Below are 25,694 nucleotides of genomic sequence, written 5' to 3' on the forward strand. Positions count from 1 at the left end.
AACAAAACCAGATAGTGTTAGCAACCCCAAAAATCATACCCTAGATTCTTCATACATTTTCTTAAAGGTCTTTATTAAGGCCTAGATGTTTAGTTTCTCTCAAAATTATCATCCTAAAAGCATATTTTTGCTTAAGGAACATTAAATGAAGCTGTGAAGTGGTTGGTATTAATTTATCGATTATAAAAGATTCTAGTTACAAATTTTTATTCACCTTTCTTGAATATTACAGTATGGTGTTTTTCTTTCTTAAGTGGCTAATTGCCTTTTTCAGTCAGATAGCAAACTGTTTCACAGGATTGCAGAAATTCAGACACTAGCCCAATTCACAGATTCTGTAATTACACCTGACTTTATTTCTACAGTAGAAATGGATGCAGTATTCAGGAGCAGTATGTTACAAAGAATCCCAACTTGTCATACTGATTCATAACTTACTATTCATTCAGTCAGCTTGAGTTAGCCTGTCTCAGATTGCAATAAGGCAAAACTTTATATATTTGAATAGAGCATATATTTCAGCTGAACTATGTTCTAATCAAATATTGTCATCCTACACCAATCATTTTTTTATTAATAATGGACATTTTCATTTTGAGGAGTGGTAGGATTCTGGAGGATGTTGATACCTGCTTTTCTGCATCACTGAAAAATCAAGCCACTTTTCTTACAAGCTGCTGTCATTTTCAGCAAAAAATTATCAGTTGTTTGCTTTCTAAAAAAAAACATCATCTCCTGACAGCCCACACTGACAAATTTTGCTATGCTCCCTTCAGGGTGCTGAGGCCTGACAATTAGGTTTCTAGCGGGATTGTTAGTCCTCATGTTCATTTGTGGCAGGTTAGTGATTAAATCATTCTCAGAGTGGGTTTTGGGAATTTTTTTAATTGTAAAGCTGATCACCAGTAGCAGGGATGGCTACCAGTTCCTCTCATATGGGTCACTGACCAGACACCAGATGGTGGAAATACTCTGTTCCTACTAATCTGGCCCAGAGCTGGCAATTCAGGGGAGAAAAGCTTTATCCCATTACCAACTGCCTGAGCCATCCTGTCTCATACCTGCAGGCTAAAGATACTTAATAATCTTGAAGTAACTACCACCCCCTCAAATATCCTATCTACAACCCATCCCAGGCACTTACTGGGCAGATCTCAGAAAACATCCATAAATGTCAGTACACTTTATTGAACTTAAATTCTACCTAAGGAGGAATAAAAAAGAAGCCAGGCTGGTAAAATAACGCCACCAATTGGCATAGTGCTACTTATACAACAGCTGGAAGAAAAACTTTAGTGCAAATAAAATATCAGAAAAAATAGAAGCTACAGGGAAAAAATAGAAAATACAATTAGAAAATAGTCAAACATCTTAATCAGCTCGGAACAGTAGAACTATGTTTTTTTTAGTGAACGCATTCATCCCATCCTTACAATTTTCTTTGCCTTTGCACAAGTACTTTGTTTTGCTGCACATTAAAGATTTCCATTTTTATACATTAGGCTTCTGTGTTGCATCCAAAATCACTATCAAAATTCCTACTTTCCACCACAAATTTCCAGGGCAACTAGTGTTACATTTGTGAAAATGACACAAAATACATAATTTGGAGTTACAGATAACTGCAAAGGAAACAATTCAAAGAATTACTGAGCTTCTCTATATTCAGACTCAATCAATGAAATTCTTTAAAAATTCAGATGTGTTTAATATCAATATGTGTTTGAGAATATGAGAACACAAGAGGAAGTAGTAGGTTATTTTTATATGTACATATGTTTACATTTCTCTGCATTAGATCTGCATATATTTGGATCTATATTCCTTCAGTTATGAAGAAAAACACGATTCAGATTACATATCATGATCTGACAAAATCCTATTACACCATAATTACTTTATCTTGTCAGACTCTTTTACCCATCTGGAAGATTTGACTATTCAAACCTGTCGAGCAGCACACAAAGAACTCATTTCCAAAGGAACCATGAAAGTAACTGTACAAAATGTGCCCTGCAAAAAGTGTAAGCATAGCTCTCTGGTGCTACCTTAGATATCCTACTGTTCATTCCTCACTCTGTATTTCATACAGCTTGACACAGCAGGTACAGAAAGTTGTGCAGTATATGTAAGTGCTTGATAAGCATAAGTTTTATTTATGACAATTTACTTTATTCATTTACAGCTATGATGTCTCTAAGGACTGAAAATACTCCATCTTTTGTCCATAAAAGCATCCTATAACATCATGCTGTGTGTCATAGTAATGGTAGCAAAAACATTGTTCTAAAGTAATTACATATTCTTGATGCTGATTCTTTTCCTATGATCATTTTTTTTCCTTGAAAATACATAACTAGGCCTTGCCAAAATATTTAAAATACTAAAAATCCCTCAAGTATACACTTTTCTATATTGGAACTGCAGCTAAAATTTTCTTGAGGTTTGAATTTATCGAAATAATTATTTTAAAAGTGTGACATCTTCTTTTTTCAGCTTCAGTAATAAGATTGATATAGCTCTTCTGCCAAAACCCCTTGTTCATCCCAGTGTAGCAAAACTGGCTCCAGAGAACTAAAATAAGCAATGTTAGAGAAGTAGCATTTTCTTAATGGAAACTTCAAACACATTAGAAGTATCCTACAAGTATGGTATACTGGCACTCCCCTATTAGCAGTATACAGAAGCAGCAACATTAGATCTTTCCTCTACTGGTGAAATTTACATAAATTAATTTTAAAAAAAAAGTAAACATGGAAAGGAACGTGGAATTGGAAAAAAAAAACTTTCAAAAAGAATGTAATTTTTCAGTACTTTGCAGTTAATGCAAGAAATTATGGCTTTTTCTTTAATTTAGAATCACAGAATCACAGAATAGTTAGGGTTGGAAAGGACCTTAAGATCATCTAGTTCCACCCCCCACCCCCCGCCATGGGCAGGGACACCTCCCAGTGTTACTTAGGGAAGACAGCAGCAAAAAGTAAGTTAAAATAGGCTAAGGAAGATACTTAGAAAAGGTGTAAGGATGCTTAGCTAAGAAGACTCTTTTCAGGTCCAGATAGTAATGTAAACCAGAGAATGCATATCAAAAACAGAATCAAAGGAAGATACATGAAAGAAGCGAGAATTCTTAATGTAAATGATTTCAGCTGAGTCTGAGGATGGTTAACCCATTAGTATTAGCAGCTAGATGGTCCGTGGTCATTGCTAAGTAACCAAGGTAGTTTTGTGCTTCTGAAAATAGAACTGGACCTTTGACAGAAATTACAGTACTATTACAAAATCTGACCCCTACTTGGACTTGCAGAACAGCTTCTTTTCAGAAGGGGTATTTAATAACCAGGCCCAGTAACAAAAAAAATTATTCTGTTTCGCACCTTGGCTGAACCAAGCCAATTGCTCTGCCCTTTAAAAGCTAAACATAAGATCACTTAAGAAGCTCTTCTGCCATTTCTGCCACTGTCTAGCGTCAGCATCTAACTTAGCCACATTTAGCTGGCAATCTTTTAAAAATGGTTTGGTATCTAACCATGTGCTCCTGACAAACTTCACAAGGTCTGGTTTGGAAAGCTCAAGCATTTTTAAGTGTGCATCATCTGGTAATTGTCACATTCTCTAAAGCAATATATAATCCGTTTCCTTTGATTATGTGTTTGTTTGGTTTTGGGTCAGCATGCACAGCTCAAAGAAAATAATGTTTAAAAACCCTTACTGACCTGGATAGCCACAGCTGACGTGCTCAGGTGAGTAAGAGAACCATGTATATATTAAACACAGCGCACACAGGACAGCTTGAACTGAAACTGTAGCATCTGCAAAAATGGCAGTAAAAGTGACATTAGGATGATTTATGCAAACATAAAGGTTATCCTGCCATAGGAGACTCTGTTAGGCTAGTAAAATGAAATTGTTGAGAGGATAAAATTATTCTCTTATGGCAAACAGACTTCATAGAAGGTGAGAGTCGTTTAAACTATCAGGTAATACTAGCACTAGAGTTTACTCATTTACTCAGGACATGAGTAAATTTAGACTGGAAATTAGAATGCATTCCGAAGCACCAGGGCATTTTTGTCCAAAAGGAGAATGATTATGGTGAAAGACTCCAATGACTTTTTAGATCAACACACTTACGAAACTTCTGAAATGAAACATTGCCTGACCTAAGGACTTGATTATATACTCGCAGCTCATTTTTAATGGTATCAAATGCCTTCTTTGTATAGCAGATTCGTGTCATAAGCTGGTATCTTATGGATCACCTTGTTTCAAAGTCTGATAATACCATGACATGAAAAGCAGGTCACAAAAAGTGGTAATGTAGACTCTGATTAAATCCAGATAGTCTTGGAGTTGTTCAGACACTGAGGAAATATCTTCATAACCTAGTTACAATATAAATCGTCATGCCCAGTTACTTATAGAAGGATGTAATTTGTCACAGCCTGCCCTTCTCCCCTAAAATTGAGAGTAATGTACACTAGGCAAAATTTCAGCCAAGCCAAAATTTTACTGTAACAGGGACAGATGAAGCCTCTATTTTATAGGGATGCTGTGAGATTGTATAAGTAACACACTTCAGATTATAATATATGAGGGGAAGGGGGCACTAAGTGAGGGGAGATGTGTAATGAAACTCACCTTTCCCTTCAGTTATCACTAAAACAAGCCACTCTTCTCCCTGGCTTTAGGTGTGTTCTAAGATGTTAATCTAGATCAAAGAGAGAACTTTAGTGTCACCCAGGCTTCAGGAATACTAGAGCTGCTCACGCTCAACTATAAGCCGGAGCTAGAGTGGGTTTGTCAGCCAGTTGAAACATCGCACACTCGTAACCGCGCTTCGTCATTAGCAGCCTACAAACACGGTGTGTAGCGAGAGCTGCGAGGTTCCCGATACAATGTAAGTATTCAGGGGTGATCAGACATCAGCAAGTTTCCCGTACGCTGCGCAACGCCCAGTTGGAATGCTCCCCCGCGTGTAGCAGCGGCGGATGCTCCCGCACCAGGAGCCCTGCGGGACCGGGCGCGGTCGGGGAAGCGAGGCGGCCGTGGAAGAGAGGCGGCCGGCTTAATACCGCCGCTGCCTGAGGAAGCTCCGCTCCACGCAGGCGAGTTGCGGGGGGAGGGGGGGGGGGGAAGAGGGAAGAAACATCTTTTTCCAACGAGAAGCTGGACCAGACCGGCACAGGTCAGCCCAGCGCGCTGACGGCCCCGGAGCGCGCTCAGCCCGGCAGACAGCCAGGACAGGCCGCCAGGCGGAAGGGGCGGGTGAGACCCATGGGAACACAGCTGCGGCAGCCTGAGCGCCCGCCCGGAAGAACCACCTGGTTGCACACAGCCAGCGCCCCAACCGCCGTACCGTGCGCGCCGCCTCAGGAGGCGGGGCAGGAGGGCGGGGCGGGGCGGGGCAGGAGGGCGGGGCGGGGCGGGGCGGGGCGAGGCGAGGCGCGAGCTGCGGCGGGCTCTGTGGCAGCGGAGCCGGATGCGCCCTCGGCTGCCGGGAGGAGGCGGCGCAGTCGCCAGAGGGCGCCGCATGCCCGCGCGGGCAGCGGGGCGTGGCGCGGCGCGGCCCAGCATGCAGCGCGGCGCCGTTTGAATGGCGCAGGCTGTGGGTGCTGGGTCGCGGTGGTAGTAGTGTTTTGTGGCTTCTTCTCCCACTTGGCGTGGGCCCGCCCGGTACGATGAGCAACGGGTGAGTGACGGGATGCGAAGCTCCCAGGGCAGCGCCCGAGGAGCTAGCGCTTGGAGCAGGGCAGCGGGCAGAGAGCCTTCCTAGCGCGCGGCGCGTCTCCGGCCGCTGAGAAACCGGGAGCGAGGTAATCCTCGGCGAGGCCTTGCGCCTCTCCGCTGGCTCTGGGGCAGCGGGGCGGACGGGGCGGCCCAGGCCGCGGTCTGCCTCGCCGGGGCCAGGTGCTGCTCCGGGGCGCCCCGCCTGGAATGTGGGCTCGGGGCTGCATGCTGGCCGCTGGCCGGGAGCGGGTCTGCCTCCCGCTGCTGTGGCGACCCTAATCTGACACGCTTGCGCCGCTGGCACCGCGGGGATGTCGACTGGCCAGTGCAGGGACACCTGCAGTCCCACCGGCCGGCCTGTGGCACGTCTATTCGGTACTTGCGTCTCCAGCGGGCGAGTTGTGGTGATTTTATCTTTTTCTGAAGTGCTGTCACTCGCCACAACTCAAAAGCAAGTGTGTGCAGTGGTGGGCGAGTGTAAGGAAAGCAGGAAAGGTTCTGGTGCTACCGAAGGGGAGGATAACGAGCTGGGTGTGAAGCCTCCTCAGGGATTTTATTCCTTGGGCGTGACAGATTCCGGGGAGGGGGGAGAGGAGGGAGGAAATCTTCAGACGCTTGAAGATCAGATCCTGTATTAATTGCTTTGTTAAAAAGCCTTCAAGCTTTTTTCTCAGCTGCTGTGCTGGAGTGGTTGGTGTGCTGTTTAGTGTAGAACTAAAAAGAATTTCTGAATAGTGAGATCTGTTAAGGAGAGAGACTGGGAGGTAGCTTTAGAAAATTTTTGTTGCTGTTTTTGTAACATGCTGTGCTTTGGAGCAACATTAAGTCAGTTTGCTTAAAAGCAGCTTTCTTCCATCCAGCTTTCTTGGAACATGAATTTTGTTTTTCCCACTCCTCTGTGTTTTTGTTCCTTCTATTCTTGGGCTATAGTCAGGGAAGGAAATACAAGGTAGTTAGCCATGCTTAGTAGAATTAAAGCATAAGAGAAGGCAAGTTAGTGCCTCTTTGGCCTTGCTGATTGGAAAGAACAGATTGTTCCAGTCAAAGCCTGTCACTTTAATTTCTTAGTGCATACAGTTTTGTTTAAAATTTCTGTAATATCATTTCATCAAAGTCAAGTTACCATTGGTTTGAGTTCCTAAACTTTATAACTCAGAGCTTTATAATAATATCTTATATAAAATACCATAATACTATTTCTGTATATATAAAAACATTACATGTCATTATACTGATATATACATGTCATTCTAGTTTTGTGGACATTCTCTTTTGCCCAGTTGTGATACTTCTTTTTTTGATGTATTTCCATTGGAATATTTTTAACAGTTTTGTATATTGATCCCAGGATAAGAAGCTTGAATATGAATTAAGAAGTCTTTTTAAATGCTATAAATGAACCACATTGTGTTTGAGGGTAACATTAGAAAGTGGTATGATCCCAAGCTGTGTCAGATGTAGTCACAGTGTTCAGCCAGGTTGGGATGAGGTTGGTACCCATGCCTCCACTTAGTTTAGAACTTAAGGGGTTTTCAAATATATCTTTCTCTAGGTTTGAATTTTAAAAATTTGTAGTAGGTTTTTGAAGCTCATTGGTTTGAGCAATGAATAGGAAAAAAAAAATTGAGTAGTTTCTTAAAGCTGATGTCAAATACTAATGGGGAAGGCGCAGTGTACTGGAATTTTATTTCCTATATAACAACTCTCAGATAATGTCAGTAATGGAGTTTTTCCAATGTAACTATTCGTAGGGTGTTCGTAAGTGAAAATCCACAGACAAAAGTATTTTTTCATTGGTGAAGGATGACTTCAGGAAAGATTAAGTCACTCACAACTAATGTTACTTTATGGCAGCTTAAAATATCTGTAAATGGTACATCCAGATGCAGAAAACTGAATACTGGTTTATTTAACTTTTTTGTAAAATTTTTTTCCAGAAGGTGGATAAAGTTCATTTATTAGACCTTTAAGCTGACCCCACAAGGAGAGATAACTCACACCTGGATTCATACTCAACAAACTTAACCAAATCTGACTTGTCATTTTTAAAGGTTCTTGATGAGTACTTGCACCAGAGGGACGCATACAAATTCCATATGTAAGAGTAATAGGAAAGTTAGCTTAAATTATAGGAATAAGCTAACTTACCATAACTAGTTGCTCATATAAGATTTGTCTTTAAGGCAAATCTAATAAAATTCCTCAATTTTGGGCCACACATGAAACTTTTAACTGTAACAAATGGCCTGACAGGTATAGCACATTAAAAAATTGCGTCCTGCTGGCATTGAGGACATGCTTTTTTATAGTGTTGCAGAAAATTTTTGCATTAACATGCTTCTTGGAACTTTTATCTCCAGTTTCTTTTTAAGAGAATTCAGTATTTTACATCTAGTGAACTGTCAGCATAAATTACTAAACAAGGAGATGGGTTGTGGTTTTTTGTTTGGTTTGGGTTTTTTTTTTTAACTCAAACTGTTTCATATTCACACGATGTAGAAGCCATCTAAAACTGAGAGACAGATAGGTTCTGTTAACATTTGTCAGCGTTAAAATGAAAGGAAATTATGCCAAGCTTACAGAATCACTTCTGCATCATGACATAGTTCCAATTTATTTTTGTAGACAGATTACCCTTTTGGAAATAAATGTGGAATAACCATTACTGGAAGTTTCTCATAAACGTTTTAAATCTGATAATGACTAGCAAAGTTACTTGACCGTTGTTAGTTCCCTGATGTATACGTACTTTGAATACTTTCAAAGTATGAACTCCCCTTCTTAGAGAGTAACAGTTAACTCATCTGAGTGTAATACTTGTCATCCTTGAACTTGCAGTATTGTGGTGTGTGTTCTGTAAGAAATAGATGTTATGTTAATACATGTGTAGATTACGTAAGGTGAAGAAAAGTTTGTCCCATTCTGGGGGCCATGCCCAGAATTTAGGATGATGGGAGGGAGTGGTGGAGTTGTTAATACTTGCCTTCGATAGGTACACGCTTGAAAGCCTTTTAGTATGGCTTTCTTTGCGTGATTCTGGTAGTTACATTGCATCTGAGAAAGATCAAAGAAAACAGCAGCAGAGCCATCAAGAATACTTTGCATAGGTACTGTCTATTGGATGTGGGCACTAATGAGCTTACTTATCAGGGTATGTGGCTGCTGTTACCCTAGGCCTGTGTCCTGAAAATTGAAGAGAGTAAAATGAGGAGGAAGGAAGGTTGGCATCTGCTATGGGAAGTCACTCATGGAACGGCTGAAATTGATGGAATGTGAACCTGTCATCTTAATAAAATTGTGTGTCTCTGTTCATAAGTGCAGTGTACGTTGTCACAGTTGTAAAACAGTTTGGGCTTGTGTGATGAAGGGCTGAGGCAGAGCTGAAAGGACTTGCATTCTATCCTTCTATTTTTAAAATTTGTAAAGCAAGGGATTGCATTGGCCTTAATGAGCTGCATGACGTATTGTTCTGAACAAATACAACCAGCTGTGCTTATCATACGGGAATAATCAAAGAATGCAAGATGTTTAAGTGTAAAGTATTAGATCCTGCACAAATTAGTATCTAATGGCAGTTTAAAAATGCTGTGCATATATCCCAAAATAAGTGTTAGTGTCTATTTAGCTGTCTCTAGGTGATGATACCTTATAGCAGGTAGGAAATAAAAGTTACGAAAAACCCTGTAAAGTGCCTGGACAGCTATCATTTTATCATGTGTTACTAAGTCTTTGGAAGCAAGTTTTTTGAGAGATAGGCTAGGTTTGTTATAGCAGCGTTAGATTTAGGTATGCCAGATTGTTTTGCTTATGTTCTGCTCTGTCTCTGGGCTACCCAGGTTGTGTTTCTATATTTAATCATATTTAATAACAGTCTTTAATCTTTTTTTAATGAATTCGCACAGTCTACCCTGGAACCTATGTAAACATTTGGATCTGCAGCATCATGTGGCAGGTTCAGGTTGATGATAATATGCATAAAGATCCACCCCCTTTTGTAAGTTTTGAACCTCCTTCAGCTTTTGACCCTTCATTCTTACATTGGGCACAACAATGAACGATTTCTATGCAACTGTTCCAAGCTATTTGTTTTATAGACCTTCGTCTTCTTTCACCTCTCTGCTATAGGTAGCCTTCTTTCCAGACTGGAAAGCCCTGGTCTGTTCAGTTGTTGATTGTCTGGAAAGTGTTTCATACTTCTTTTAACTTTGTCTGATATTTTTGTTTGTTTGTGTTTTGGTTGATTTTTTTTTTTTTTTTGTTTGGTTGGTTGGTTGGTTTTTGGTTCGATTTTTTTTTGTTTTTTGTTTTTTTTTGGTGGGTTTTTTGGTGTGATTTGTTTGGGTTTTTTTTGTTTTTTATTTAAAAATCTTCTGAGTTGTTTTTATTGTCTTGTGGTGAGTTGGGGTGTTTTTATTTTGTTAAGGGAAGAATACTAAACCTGCACTTAGTACCTGAAATGCAAGCACAAATTAGTTCTGTTTATTATTGATCCATATGGTGCACCGAGCAATCCAAATTATCTAAAATAAACTGTCATATATCTTGTTGTGGATGGCAGTTATTAGCTTACAGCCTGCTCCTGTGCCTGCAGACACACAGGCTTTGTTTTGTATTAATCTATAATCATTGCTGCTTCTTATTGTAAATCACGGTCCTTTAATTCTTCAGTTAGCCCTCATCTTCAGTGTCTAATATAACTTTGTATTGTTGTCCTGGGTTCAGCAGTAGCAGTCATGTTTCTCCTCCTTGGTAGCTGGTGCAGTGCAGTGTTTTGACTTTCGGCTCGGGAACAGAGCTGATAGAGATGTTTTGGTTTGGCCAAGGACTTTGTGAGCCTCATGCTCTGCCAGGGAGGAGGGGAAGCTGGGAGGAAGCAGAGACAGGACACCTGACCCAAACTGACCAAAGAGGTATTCCATACCACAGCACGTCATGCCCAGGATGTAACTGGGAGTTAGCCGGAAGGGCTGGGAGACTGCAGGGTTGGAGGAGGTATCGGTCGGAGCTTGGTCGGGCTTGGGGGGCGAGTTATCGGTCAGCTGGTGCTGAGGTGTTGTATTCTCTTCCCTTGTTATTTCCTTTATCATTGTTATCATTGGTGGTAGCAGTAGTGATCTGTGTTATACCTTAGTTACTAAACTGTTCTTATCTCAACCCGTGGGAGTTGCATTCTTTTGATTCTCCTCTCTGTCCCTCCGAGAGCAGGGGGAGGGCAAGAAAGGGGGGGAAGTGAGCGAACGAATTACCTGACTGGGTTTAAACCACGACAATTGTCAACATCAGTTACTCATCCCCTTTGAGATGTAATCTATGAATATATTGAACAGCATAAACCAATGTAGATTTTTTGTGGGATACCTGCTGTGGACTCCTTCAATGTGGGAACTCCTTAGATTGTTTATGACTTTCTTAACTATTTGTCCACACAAAGTCTTTCCCTCTTATCACTTGGTTGCTTAGTTTCCTCAGGAGTTTTACCTGAGGGACTTCTTAAAGCTTTTGGGACTCCCAGGTAGGTTTTTATCATTTAGTTGTCCTTTACCCATGTTGTACCTAATTTTGCAGGGCATGACTTGCCTTCACAACAGCCAGGTTGAATGTTTCCCAATATATTATTTGTTTGTGTCCAGTAATTCTATTCTTAGTTTACATTGTTTACTAATTTGCACAATGAGATGACGGTCTGGATCTTCCTTGATGCTGTCTTTAAATACTATTTTCCACATGTGATTTCCTTAGGTGCTTTTTCAGCTCTAAGAGAGGTTCTGCACCTTACTTAACAATGCAGCTATTTCGTTACTGCTTATACTCGCAGTTGCTTCTGCATCATCAGAGACCCTCACAAAACAGTTTAAGCTATGGAAACCTCTCTGTAGGACAGTGAACACAGACATAAGGATTTTACTTCACTTCATCTGATGTTCCTTTATATCTGATTATCTGTTAGCCTTCTGGGTTTCTGTTCCCAGTCTTTAAAGAACGGATTGATAGTTTTGTTGTCTTTTCACGTTTCATCTGGGAGGCCAGGCAGCATTATATTCTTAAATCAAATTTGGCAAACTGTGTCCTCATCTTCATTTCTCTTGAACGCATTCAGTTCTTTGTAGGGTGCTTTCTTCCCTCCAGGATAGTTGAAATACCTCCAATGTGGGTATTTTGAGATGTCATTTTAGACTCTTTAGAGCCCAGTATTAAACACTGGTATGCTAATTGAGTTTCCTTGGTAAGGCATTTCTTTCTAGCCTTCAGAAATTTTACACTTCTATTAAATAAAAAACATTCTAGTTTAACAGCACCGTCTTGTATATTGGAGATCAGACTTTTGCTTACTGCGTAGCATGAAAGAGGAGGATAGTTTGAGATCATTTATTGAAGGAGTACATAAGGAGGGGTCACGGTTTTGCATGAAGAGTTGTAAGCTGTCAGTGTGTCATGGAATCAGTTGTGAAAGTTATCCTTCAGGAACAGAGAGCATGGAATTTACTTATTTGTTTTTACCATCTGAGGGGATGATTCTGTGGGGTTCTTTGGTCACTGCATTGCACGTTTGCAGATTATCCTTGCTAATTTCCTGGATTTCACTGCTTTCCCCTCAGCTGTTTTTTCCAAGCCCTCATAGCTTTCTGCCTTCAGCATTAGCCTGAAGGCTGTATTTGTTTGGATTTTAGGGTTGTTAGAGTGGGCTTCTCCTTAAAAGTTCAGTTGTTTGCCCTTGTGTTGTGCTCTAAGTTCAAATTTTAATGTACTGTCCATTTTGAGGCCAAATAATGTTTTTAATGAGTCTGATAAGCAGAGGAATGGTTTATTCTTGTAATTTCTTCTAAGGTCCAGGGAAAAAAAATAAATTACTATTTATTTATAAGCCTGGTGGCTGGAAGCCTTGGAAGTGTTGAGAGCTCACAGGCTGGCAACTATTCTGTCACCATCCCACAGTATGCAGGAAAAAAGTCAATCAAGTTAATGCACTAGTCTTAAGCCAGCTTTGTATCTGCAGAAGTATGGATCACAAACTGTTAGAAGACTTGCCCTAAACAATGCTGCCATTTGCAATTTGTGAAGTCCTTGGCCTGAGGACTCCATACTTCTGTAACAGATGCAGTTCTAAAGACAACTGAAGCATTTGAAGGTGGGTTTGGTTTGGTTTTTTTTTTCCTTTTTTTTTTCCCTTGCTTTCACTGTATCCTGCAATATGGAATGAAATATGCATTATGTGAAGAATACACCTTCTACTTTGTTTTGAGCCTGCCTCCTGTTTGTCTTCTTTGATGGCCTTTAGCTACTGCATTGACAGGTCTTCTGTGGCTAGTAAGCTGTTTCCCATCTGGCTTTTTCCACTGCTAAGTGTCTTAGTCTTTGATACACTGAAGTTCTTAATGTGGGATAAATCTGCTACATAGAGGAAGTAGGATAGGACTGTTGGTACTAAAGGTGGAGGGGAGAAATTGGGACATTCATGTTGAGACAGAGTTTTGCCACCTAGGGGGAAAAATCAATAAAATTGGAGCAAAGGGATGGCCTTTAAAAGCAAGGTAGCGTGTCTTGCTAAAATATTTTAATGCTAAAACATGATGTAGTTCTTTAATCCAGTCTCAAGCAGTGTCTTGTCTGAATCACTGAAAAAGTTGTAAAACCGTATGCACAAGTGTCTCAGTCTTGAGTTTGATTCTCATAGAAATATTTGCATACTTCAAGGCAGAGTCCCTTATACATTTTAGTATTGGTTAACTGTGGAATAAAGATTTTAATTTTTAAAACATGAAAAATAGCCAGTTATATGCCGAGAAAAATGGGCAGGGGAGTGGATTTGCCAGTAAATTACAGGGAGGTCTTTCACTTCAAATTTTTTTTTTTTTTAACCTTTGTTATTCTGATAAATTTTGCCTTCTTCCCCCCAAAAAAAAACCCAGGGATTTTTATTTAGCTGACTTTTCCCACTTGGAAGCATTTGTGGGATTTTTTTTTTTTTTTTTTTATTTTCCCCTCTAGGTTGCAGATGAAATTCATAGTGTGTAATGTGGAGGAGTCTCCTAAATTGCCTTTTCCTTTACTTGAATTCCTGTCTGCATGACACCCTTCAGTGCAGGTGTAGTAAGTTGGATTGAAAACAGAATCTCTACCTCTGTTTCTTCGGGAGGGGCTGAAAACTAAATAGGCATTTTGAAGTGCTCATCAGCATCTTACTAATGATCTAGCTGCCATTTGCTGAAGGATGATGTCTTGGGTTAATTAGATGATGGAACATCTTGTGAATAGTTGAACTCTTTTTAACTGTTTTGCCACCTGTATTTGAAGAAAGTTGACTGAAAGTTTTAGAAAAGATAACTAAGTTTCTTTCCCTTGAAAACAGGGATTTGAGAGATTATGGCATCTGAAGCCCACAATGTTAGAAAACAGAAAGTATTGCATATTGAAGGTCATCACATTGATCTCCCCAGGAAAAGAATCTCTTCTTCCACTAAAAAGATCATGAAGGAGGTAAGCTCTTTGTGGTTGTGGGTTTGTTGTTTTTTTTTTATGTCCTCAGATGAAACTGACGTAAACATTCAGACAAGTTCATGGTTCTGAGCAGTCTAAAACCAGAAGCACAGCATTATTGGGTATTTCATGTTTAGATGTACAACAGAACTGTAGCTTTAACAGCAATTATATTATGAAAACTATGCATTATAATACATAGACTTTTCAGCAGGATCTGTTGTGATACGGCAAGGGGTTTTGGTTTTAAACTGACAGAGGGGAGATTCAGGCTGGATGTTAGGAAAAAATTCTTTACAAAGAGGATGGTAAAATACTGGCACAGGTTGCCCAAAGAGGTGGTGGATGTGCCACCCCTGGGGGCATTGCCAGGCTGGATGTGTTTCTGGGTAACCTGATCTAGTTGAAGAGGTCCCTGCTTATTGCAGGAGGGTTGGACTAGATGACCTTTGACGATCCACTCCAACCCAAACTGTTCTAAGATTCTATGATAGGCCATCACTGCACAGACTACACAATTACTGGCATCATATCATCCATGTGAGTAATAGGTGCTGATATGGTTTTACTCATGCCTACTCTGCAGTCTATTTAAGAACTGTTACAGTAGAGGAATACTACCATCAAAAAGTTCTCTCTTGCCAGAAGAGCTACGTGGCACAGGTAAGAGGTGTGGTAGGTGGAATACCTGCATTGAAATGGACCTGTCTTTATATTATCATATAGCTGGATCTACCACATTGTCTAGTAACACATAGTCTTTCATTGGATTATTGGTAATCAGAAGCAATTTCTTAAACCTCTTACCTGTCTTACTGGCTGAAGAGTAAAGCAGCAGAGCATGGAGGAAGCATTAGGGACATAAACTTAACTGCAGGATTGCTTCAAAAAGTGGCAAAGATGCCAATATCCTCTGTTTGCTTATTAAAATTATGTATTAAAACCCACATGATTTTGAGCTGGTGTTAAGATCATAGCATTGTTTTGCTGATGTGCACAGCATAAAGAATCATGTCCACCAAGACTTCCACCCAAGTCTTGGAAGGCAGACGCAGGGACTGTGAGAATGAAGACCTTGGGACCACTGTAGGAGAGAATCTGGTTCGAGAGCATCTTAAGAACATGAACACAAGTCCATGCGACCTGATGAAGTCCATCCGCGGGTCTTGAAAGAGCTGGCAAATGAAGTTGCTAAGCCACTGTCCATCATATTTGAAAAATCATGGCAGTCAGGTGAAGTTCCGGATGACTGGAAAAAGGGAAATATAACCCCCATTTTTGGGGTCATCCCCTGGATGACCAGGGGAATTACAGACCAGTCAGTCTCACCTCTGTGCCTGGCAAAATTTTGGAGCAGATTCTCCTGGAAGGCATGCTAAGGCACATGAAAAACAACAAGGTGCTTGGTGACAGCCAGCATGGCTTCACTAAGGGGAAATCCTGCCTGACCAATTTGGTGGCCTTCTATGATGGGGCTATGGAACTGATGGACAGGAATAAAGCAGTTGATGTCATCTACCTGGACTTGTGCAAAGCGCTTGACACTGTCCCCCATGACATCCTTGTCTCTAAATTGGAGAGACATCAATTTGATGGATGGACCACTTGGTGGATAAAGAACTGGCTGGATGGCTGCACACAAAGAGTTGTGGTCAATGGCTCAGTGTCTGGCTGGAGACCAGTAACTTGTGGTGTCCCTCAGGGATTGGTGTTGGGACCGGTCTAGTTCAACATCTTTGTCGCTGACATGGACAGTGGGATTGAGTGCGCCCTCAGCAAGTTTGCCGATGACACCAAGCTGTGTGGTTCAGTTGATACGCTGGAGGGAAGGAATGCCATCCAGAGGGACTTTGACACACTTGTGAGTGACTGATGCCAACCTTATGAAGTTTAACCATGATAAGTGCAAGGTCCTACACCTGGGTCGGAGCATTCCCAGACACAGCTATGGGTTGGGTGGAGAAGAGATTCAGAGCAGCCCTGTGGAGAAGGACTTGGGGGTGTTGGCTGATGCGAAAATTAACATGAGCCAACAGTGTGCACTGCCAGCCCAGAAAGCCAACGGTATCCTGGGCCGCATCAAAAGGAGTGTGACCAGCGGGTCGAAGGAGATGATCCTGCCCCTCTACTCTGCTCTTGTGAGACCTCACTTTGAGTATTGTGCACAGTTCTGGTGTCCTCAGCATAAAAAGGATATGGAACTGTTGGAACAAGTCCAGAGGAGGGCCACAAGGAGGATGGTTAGGGGACTGGAGCACCTCCTGTATGAAGACAGGCTGAGAAGGTTGGGGCTGTTCAGCCTGGAGAAGGGAAGGCTGCGTGGAGACCTCATAGCAGCCTTCCAGTATCTGAAGTGGGGCCTATAGGGGTGCTGGGGAAGGACTCTTCATTAGGGACCCTAGTGACAGGACAAGGGGTAACAGATTAAAACTTAAACAGGGGAAGTTTAGATTGGATATGAGGAAGAAATTCTTTACTGTTAGGGTGGTGAGGCACTGGAATGGGTTGCCCAGGGAGGTTGTGAATGCTCCATCCCTAGCAGTGTTCAAGGCCAAGTTGGACGAAGCCTTGGGTGATATGGTTTAGTGTGATGTGTCCCTGCCCATGGCAGGGGGGTTGGAACTAGATGATCTTAAGGTCCTTTCCAACCCTAACTATTCTATGATTCTATGTAAATTTTCAAGTTGAAATGCCAGCAGTATATGAGCTTAGTACCCGTTCATGTGAAAATACGTATTTCTAACTTGAGCATCTTAGTACTTGTTTCTTTTTACTGGTAAAAAGAGAATGGCACAGTTAGAGCTTCATGTAATGAAGATGAGCTTAAAACATTGAAGACTGCTGTATAAAAAACAGTCTTCAAAAATTCATCTTCAAATTGTGTTGCTTAATTTTCAGAGGTGTGGCACAATCTTGAATGTTTTTTGTTATTCCTGTAGGATATCGCTGTTCTGTGCAGTCTGTCTGGTGTCAGGGTGTTAATCTGTTTCCTGTGAAGGATTTAGGATAATCAAGGTCATGTTGTCTACAGCAGTCTTGATTTTTTTTTCTTGATTTTTTTTTTTTTTTTTTTTTTTTTTCCCCCTTTGGTGTGGAAGTGTTTTGCTATTATCCTTCCTAATACTAGCATCTTACAGGCATCATATTATGGGCCTTTAAATATACGTGAGACAATTAATGCAGTTTTGCCATCAGATTCCAGTAGGCTTTTCATGTGTTGGCGTTTAGTTTGCTTGTAACTAAAGAATCTGTTGCTGATGTCACAATCCCGCCTCTTGCCAAAGATACCCTACAGCTGATCATGGTGCTCCAGGGACAGCTGGGGCAGAGAGTCCATCTTTAGGCCGCTGTGAAATACTTGAAGATTACGGGAAGGTTAACATAGCTGTGCTTAAGTTGCAGAATAGAAAGAGTGGGTGGAAGGGAGGGAATCCCTAGTAAACATAGGCTATGGTCAAGCAGGCTACTTTTTTATGACAAACTGTGGGAGTGTTTAATCCTTTTTAGTAATGCAGGTTTTTTTCTTCTCTATTCCCTTTCTCTCAGGGCAAGAAATCTCCAAAACAGCTGGCTTCATACACAAACAGGTAGGAGAGCAGTGGTGTGAAGAGTCTTGAGTTTCAAGTGAGAGGGAGACAGAGGAAAAAGCAGTTTAAATGTATTACGATACCCAGACAGACAGAGATAAAAGATAGGTCTTAATTTTACTGACAATTGATTCTTGTGTCTTGCTTCCATAATAATAAGTCTCTGCATTCATAAAAGCAAGAAAAAATGTTGGTGGTAGCTCTTACACTTTCATGACTATTTGGGTTATCAGAAGTATCTTGGGGATAAAGTGTTCTAAGTAACCTGCAAGTTCACTACTGAATTCAAGGTGATACATTTTAACTTAACAGAAAGTATTGCTTAGGTTTACAGCAACCTTCACTAAAATACTGCTTTATTGTTGCAGAGTAACAGTTGGAAAAACGGTGGCAAGTCCCCTCTCTCTTTTCAAAGTAGTTTATTGTAAAAGAAAAGTTCATTGCTATACTCCAAAGCCTTGTTACAGAAAGAAACAGCACCCTAAATCTAGGGACTGTGACATGGCAAATAAAGAAAATGAACTGGCTTGTGCAGGCAATCTGCTAGCAAAAGTGCACAATAGTCGTACGTGCTTCCTGAATTCTAGCGACTCTGGCTCATCTCAAACAGAAGGCCCCTCATCCAAGTACAGTGGATTTTTTTCAGAGGTAAGTAGAGTTTAAAGAAACTTTTGTGTCATTAGCTGTGAAATTTTTCAACTATACTAATTTTCTTAACATACAGATTGGCTCAGGTCTTGTTATTTACCATCTTTATCTGGTAAATATCATTACTAATCATTATTTATTATAATACCATTGCCAACAGTACTGCCGGTTTTCCTCATGTTTGGGTCAGCACAGAAGCTCAGATCTTCCAGGCTAGTCTGGGTTAAAATTGCACCAGCACCAAAGGAAAGCCTTCTTTGGACCTAGTTAGGTTTCATGATCTGGCATGATGCATGGCCACACATATGTTATGGAAGTGTGAAAGTGTTAGTGTGTGAATGGGAATAAGCTAGTGAGGTAGGATAAAACCATCTTCAGTAACAGTGTCAGCTTAGTGTGTATGTAACTAGCTTAGGAGTTTGTATGAGACTGTATTTCTTGTTAAGGTTGCTTGATGAAACTCGGTGAATGTTTGTGGGGCTTCTGAAACTGGCTAAAAGGTCAGATATTTAAATGAAATGGGTATTGTGATGGTGTAGTCCATTTAAGTCCCTTAATGTTGAAATTTCCACTTCTGTCACCTTAGATGCTTGTTACCCATTGTGGCTTGCGGGTTTTTAATGTGAGGCATGGCAGGGAAGATCAGATTGAAGACTATCACCATGCTGCCTTTTCATGGTACTGTAAACATGCGCTGCCATGAAGAGACAGCTCAGAGTTCAGTGGGCTGGAGGTACAGATCTGGCACTCCTGCACTCCATCATATTGATGGTTTCAAGGAAGTAGGAGCAGAATAGTTAGAATAAGAAAAGAAGGGTAAAGAAATGAAGACTCGGAAAGATCTAACTTCTGAGAAACTAAAGACAAGATCACTGGCCACAGACGACTGAGATGTGGATGGCTCTGCAGTGTTTATTCCAATCAAAGGAATTTTAATAAAATACCTAAACTTCATTCCAAGAATGAGCTTCTTCAAAAACAAACCTTTTCTGTGAAAGTACAGAAGAATACATATAATTACTTATGTCTGAATCATGTCAAAATTAGTAAACATCTAAGTAAAAAGTACTCAAAGTTGGTGAGAATTATAGATTCATGCTCATGAATGCTCTGTTGAATCATTAGATACCTCTCTTTAGGTGTCTGCAAACCTTATTCTTGTAGCCTGTGGGTTAAGTAGCCTTTATCTATTTGTGCCGCCTTCTAAGGGAAATTTGTGGTGTTTAAGGCCATTGTTAGCTAAATTTCTAAAAGCACACAGGTAGGAAAGTATATTTTCATATACTAAGTTACTATATTAGAGCAGCTTATTGTGTTGTTGCTGGCTACTAAACTTGTGGTAAAATTTTATATTTTCATAAATATACAGGTTTCTCAGGACCATGAAACTATGACTCAAGTTCTTTTCAGCAGGAATCTGAGGCTGAATGTAGCTTTAACCTTTTGGAGAAGAAGGAGTATAAATGAACTGGTCACCTACTTAGTGAGGTAAATTAGGTGTCTCTTCTATATTCTTAAAGTAGTAACAATCCCAAATATGCTGCAGTATTTTTAGGGGTTCCTTAAATGTTGTAACTTCATTATATTTATTCTTTAAATCATAGTTGAAGCATACACTTCAACCTATGTTTTACCAGTAACATTTCTGATATTTTTTCTTAATGATTCTAGGATACAGGATCTTGGAGTAGTAGTAGACTGCCTTCCTGTGCTTACAAAGAGGTACAAACAAAAGGAAGTGGGGGATAAGAATCTGCTATAACCACTCTGACGTTCAAGCACTTCTGAAACATCTTGTGTTTTTTAAGTTTACAGGAAGAAAAACCATTTATTTCAGTTGGCTGCTGTGTAGATCTTTTGCCTTTAGTGAAATCTCTGCTTAAAAGCAAATATGAAGAGTAAGTATTAGTTTCAGATGTTTTCAAAACACTCCTACTTCCTGGCTATGCACTCTCCTAGGCATTAACGGTGTTTAGTCCTCTGACTTTTGTTCCCTCTGCCCCTTCTCCCAAAGCTGCTTTTCTAAAGAAACGCCTACCTGAAGGGAATCTTTCCTGTGAAACTTTCTCCTTTAACAAACTGGTGGTGGAGAAAACCTTTTCTCCAAGGGACTGCAGAAAACTGGCAGGGACTGATTTTGCCCCTAGACAAATTTATTTATCCTAAGCTGTAAAACAGAATAGCATTGAGGCTTTAATATGCTTTATAACATGAAATCAAGGCAAAGGTTTCAGGCAAAATACTTGAATCTCTTCTTTTCAGTAAGAGCTTCAGTTTAGCACTTTAAATACTTGCCTATGTCTTCAATTTCAAGCTTGCCAATTTGTCTAGATTTATATTCCAGAACAGAAAACATGTTGCGTTCTAAGTTGCTTACCATTTTGTCTTGACACTTTAGCTGACCTGTAGATATTGGAGAGTGGGAGAAAAGCGTAATATGTAAAATATGTTGTTACAGATATGTGATAGTTGGTTTAAACTGGCTTCAGGCTGTCATTAAAAGATGGTGGTCAGAACTGTCTGCACATACCGAAAAGGCAGAGGATGGGTGAGTATAGTGTTGGGAAATATTTAAATGTGGGTTTGTAGTTTATTCCATCTCAAAATCTGTTTCAACTTTGATCAGTAGGAGCGCACCTTGTCTACAAAAGAATACTGTAATTTGAAAGTAAAAGCTTAAAAGCACTTATGTTCTTAAGATGCAGGATTGTCATGTTTTGGGATTTTTTTTTTTTTGGGGGGGGTGGTTTTTTTGTTTTAGTACATCTAACATATAGTCATATCAGGGGTTAATACAAATGCTGTAGAAGTTGGATCAAAGTTTTTCCGATATTGTGGCAGTATCATATAGACTAAGTCTATATGTAGTAGTTGTGTTTCAGGCAGAAAGTACTGAAATGTATGCATTTTATAAAGTGGTGGTCATTCTTTTTTCAGAAACATTCATATTTTAAAACAAGAATTGAGTGGTTTATGGGAACAGCAGAATCATCTGACACTGGTTCCAGGATATACTGGTAACGTAGCTAAGGTAATCCAGTTCCGGTTGTGTTTAGTAATGAACATATAATTGCATCACTTGCAGTATTACTCTCGTTTGGTGTTATTTATGCTAAACTATTGATGGATATAAACACCTTTATTTTCCACTAATGCTCAAGCATATTGCACAATTTTTACAAGAGCAAAGAGCCTCAAGCTGCGCCAGGTTTGGTTTAGACTGGATATTAGGAAAAATTTCTTTACCAAGAGGGTGATCAGGTATTGGAACAGGCTGCCCAGGAAAGTGGTGGAATCACTGTCCCTGGAAGTGTTCAAAGACTGTGTAAACGAGGCCCTTAGTGACATGGTTTAGTGTTGGACTTGGCAGTCCTGGGATAAAAGGTTGGACTTGATGATCTTAAAGGTCTTTTCCAACCTAGTTGATTCTGTGATTTTATAGCCATTGTTTTAAGTGTAATACAGCAGGGAGAATCTTAGCCCAGCACTGTTAGCATTTGCACATCAAGTGACTGGGGCAAGTGCCAAGATACTAAATCTTAAAAGCGTATTGCTGGCCTAATGCTTAAATGAGTTTGTGGGTAGCAAAAAAGTGTCTCCATCTGAAGTGAACCTTATTTGCCTTTTCTCAAGGCAAACATGTTGTGGTATCAGTAATATAATGTCTGGTAGATGTATGATTTCTGCTCATGATACTCCTGTCTATTAACATGGCTTTCTGAGGTTGGGCACTAAGAATTACACAGAATAAGAAACCTGTCCACATAGAGGGACCTGATGAAGGCAGACAGTGGGAAAGGGCTTAAAGCAGACACTTGGTTATGTGTAGGATTTGAGTGAACTTGAGAAGGACTTAAAGATTGAATGCTTATAGATTCTGCAAAGATCCTTCAGATACAATTCTATGGCTACAGAATTTGTCACTTTGATGTATCAACGAAGCAATTTATTTCTTGTTCTTCTGCAACTGCTGTGCTCCTCTGACTTCAATTTTGATGCCTCTATGATGATAATTACAAATGTCTTACAGCTTCAGTCAGCAGGCATGCAGAACTGAGTTCTAACTCCCAAATGGTAGAGCAGTAAGAGCTTGTAATACAGACTGCCTAGTTCTTCTGGTAGATCAACACAGCAGTTACAGCCAGTGTCAGTTTATTTCTCTGGGATTCTGTTTCCCTTCCTGTTTGTTTGCCTGTTTCTTAATGTATATCAGGATAGATTGTGATCTGAACAAGTCAAGAGCAGTAGGACTAGTACAAGTATGCTGGAGGGATGTGGTGAAGGAACATCACTCTTAATAAACATGTTCCAAATACATGATCTCATGATGATGACTTCTTTTCCTGTGAATGCACTGAGCAGAGAAAAAACTGAATTGGTGCTTTGGAAACTAATCACACTGTTCTGCAGACTTTTCATTACATAAAGAAATGCCATTAAAAGCATTAACTGAAAGTAATCTTGAAGATAACTTGTTCTGAAATTTGGCCTATATATAATTACTCTTGTATTAATGTCCTGATAGGTTACCCATTGACATACAGTCGATGTTACAGCTACAAGTAATGTGACAAACTCTTTCTCCTGGTTTTTGTTTTTGTTTTTTTTTTCCTTCTAGGATATAAATGCTTATTTATTACAGCTGCACTGACATGATTGGGAAACTGGGCTTACGTGAAATGTGTACTATGAAAGCCTTTTGAGAAATACTGGCGGAAGAGAACTGAACTGTCAAGCTGTTTAATAAAACCACTAACATCATAACCATCTACTTCACATTGAAGTGGAAAAATGTCTAGTAGGAGCAACTTTTACTTCAGTGAGGTGAAAGTGCACTATGAAAACTGTATGCCTTTGCTGCATTTGGGATTCACTTAGTTACTAGGTATTCATTGAAATGCTACTGTATTTTACTACAATATCCCACAAAAGATGAATTATCCTGTTATGAAGCCAAGACAGCTGAACCAGTTACAAGGAACCAACAAAAGCAATCAGCATTAAGAGTTTTAAAATCTGTCTTTTACAAGAGAACTCCAAAATGCACAACTATCTTCCAGTTACATTTAAAAAAAAACCACAAAAAACTTCAGAATATTCAATTACTTCTATGTTTTAATCAAATTATTAAAGACAGTTTTTGTTTGCACTATTGAGAAAAACTACACAGCAAAGATGCCTTAATTACTAGTGTTTCAAAAAGCCAATGTGTTAAGATGCAGATAGCTATTATGTTCAGATTGTGATGAAAAACTACAAAAATCAGGGTTTCACATTGTGTAGTTAATGAAACATTGCACATATACAAAGATTAATGTATGAAAAATATTATAAATACCTGAAGTTAAGCTCGGATAAACAGTTGCAAGTGTCAGCAGAATGGTGACTTTGTCTAACAAATGTTTTTATATTGTATGTGAATTTCTAACATGGTAATCTTGTTCTGTATCATTTAAAGTACATGCAAATAAGTAAATATATTAAATGTATCTACTGTTTTTTTCTTTTCAAGTTCATAAAACAATTTCTAGAATAATCTCTTCCACTGTACTTCTAATCATAGGTATTTATGTCTATTGTTTGAAATGTTTACAGCCAGATGAGGCCATGTTTTGCAAGTGGCAAGCTTTTTATACTACCTCCTTTAAGAAAATGACAGCTTCTGCAAAATTAAGTTTTAGCCTGAGCAATGATGGCAATTTTATACCAACAATAGCATTGAAAATACAGCTATAAACTCTTCTACTGTCCTTTTGCTATCCTGTACTATTTTAATTTAAAAGCTATCACTTAATAGCTCTGAGGGAGTTTTGATTTAGACTTGCTATTGCTTTTTATGACTAGGAAGCATGCTTTTCCAATTAAAACTTGTGAAGTGCCACCTGTTCACTTAAAACATAAATACATGCAAAGCATGTATCACCAAACAGTCTACTTCTTTAAAAAACTAAGTATTTACAAGAGTTGTTTTCATACCTAGCATTAAGCATTGCACTTTTATTGATGTGCAAGAGAAAAGTCTTTTGATAGCCCCAAGTGGTTTTTGCTTTACAGATGAAATAAATTAATTTTAAACTGATGTGTAGTGGTCAACAGCTTTAGGCCTCCTGTTGCTTTGTTTTGTATTTAATTTACATATTATTGCTGTCTTTTGAAGGCCAGCTAGAAAGATATCAGAATTTGGTGCTTTTGGTTATTTGAATGTTCTTTAAACCACCAAAGGTTTTGCACTTCCCTGGGCAATGCAATTTGTTACAGGGAAGAGTTCTGAGACATCCCAAAACAGATAACTCTGTGGACAATCTTGAGATACACACAGCCAAATCTTTTTGCTTGAATTTTCATGTATCGTTAGAGATATTTCACGCTCGGAGTTTGAGATAAAACTGACTGCTTTTCAAATGTCCTTGCTGACAATTAAAAGTTTAAAGGAACTACAGTATGATTCCATTCTCATATTTACTGTTCTGTTGAGCACTTAAATGTAATAGTAACAGAAAGACTAGCTTTATAATTTGGGTAGCAGCTGCTGAAACTCTACAGTATTCTTGTGCAATTATCTAAAAGGTGATGAAATTCAGATCTGCTTGTTGGTTGTTTTTTTTGGGGGGGGGGATTGGATTTTTTTTTTAACAGAATGAAGTAACTCATGGCCATTTATTTCTGGTAATAATAAGTAATCATTCTAATTGATTAAAGTGAAATACTCTAGTATACAAAAATCTAGCTTGACTGTAGATGTAAATACATGGGCTTGTAATGAATTCTGCATGTGGCCATGGATTTATCAACATGTAACTGTGGATGGTGCTTTTGTTTCTAGTGGCAAGGTAAGATTGACTTGAGGATCACTCCTGAGAAATATCTAATAAAATTATGCTTTTTTTTTTTTAACTGCCAAAAGTTGTATTTTGACAGCATAAATAATACAGTATTAAACATTAAGTCATTAGTATCTGTGCCTTACTTTAGAAGAAATTTTCTTACTGTTTTCAGGCAGTTACTAGATTTATAAGAACAGGATTCTGGTGTCTCCATTATGAAATGATTTTTCTGTCATAATCTTGAACTGATTTCAGACTATTCACACTGACATTCAAGCTTGGGTGCCTGTATGCTCTTTAGTCCTCAAATAGCTAGGAATCGGTTTTGCTGTAATACAATGTAGATGTATGATAGCTGCTCAATGGTAATGAGTAAAATGTCTTAATAGCTGTGTAACTCCTTGAAATCTATGCAGTTGTCTCAGTGAAT

The 25,694-nt window shown here is 39.6% G+C and overlaps 1 protein-coding gene and 1 long non-coding RNA gene across 2 annotated transcripts; one reads left to right on the forward strand and one right to left on the reverse strand.

The window, feature by feature from the left end:
• Positions 1–1,450: 1,450 nt before the first annotated feature.
• LOC133274764 (uncharacterized) lies at positions 1,451–4,962 on the reverse strand. Its single transcript, XR_009745243.1, has 3 exons — positions 4,642–4,962; positions 3,717–3,812; positions 1,451–1,622 (listed from the first exon to the last, which is right to left on the reverse strand). It is a non-coding gene; the product is annotated as an uncharacterized LOC133274764 (long non-coding RNA).
• Positions 4,963–5,446: 484 nt separating this feature from the next.
• On the forward strand, positions 5,447–23,964 carry KATNBL1 (katanin regulatory subunit B1 like 1). The gene is made up of 10 exons (XM_061463367.1): positions 5,447–5,692; positions 14,078–14,205; positions 17,752–17,792; positions 18,161–18,440; positions 19,810–19,928; positions 20,112–20,162; positions 20,249–20,338; positions 20,899–20,988; positions 21,378–21,471; positions 23,059–23,964. The coding sequence occupies exons 2-10, from the start codon at positions 14,092–14,094 to the stop codon at positions 23,089–23,091; spliced, it is 912 nt and encodes a 303-aa protein (XP_061319351.1). The 5' UTR covers positions 5,447–5,692; positions 14,078–14,091; the 3' UTR covers positions 23,092–23,964.
• The last annotated feature ends 1,730 nt before the right edge of the window (positions 23,965–25,694 follow it).

This window comes from Pezoporus flaviventris, unplaced genomic scaffold (assembly GCF_033815535.1).
Source record: "Pezoporus flaviventris isolate CSIRO_AGI_PZ_B2104156 unplaced genomic scaffold, CSIRO_AGI_Pfla_v1 ptg000036l, whole genome shotgun sequence".
NCBI lineage: Eukaryota > Metazoa > Chordata > Aves > Psittaciformes > Psittacidae > Pezoporus > Pezoporus flaviventris.

Bases quoted from the DNA above. Each gene is read 5' to 3' on its own strand.
- KATNBL1 (XM_061463367.1), top strand. From the start codon at position 14,092: ATGGCATCTGAAGCCCACAATGTTAGAAAACAGAAAGTATTGCATATT. The intron at 14,206-17,751 runs GTAAGCTCTTTG...CCTTTCTCTCAG, and splicing joins CTAAAAAGATCATGAAGGAG to GGCAAGAAATCTCCAAAACA. The intron at 19,929-20,111 runs GTAAATTAGGTG...TAATGATTCTAG, and splicing joins CTGGTCACCTACTTAGTGAG to GATACAGGATCTTGGAGTAG.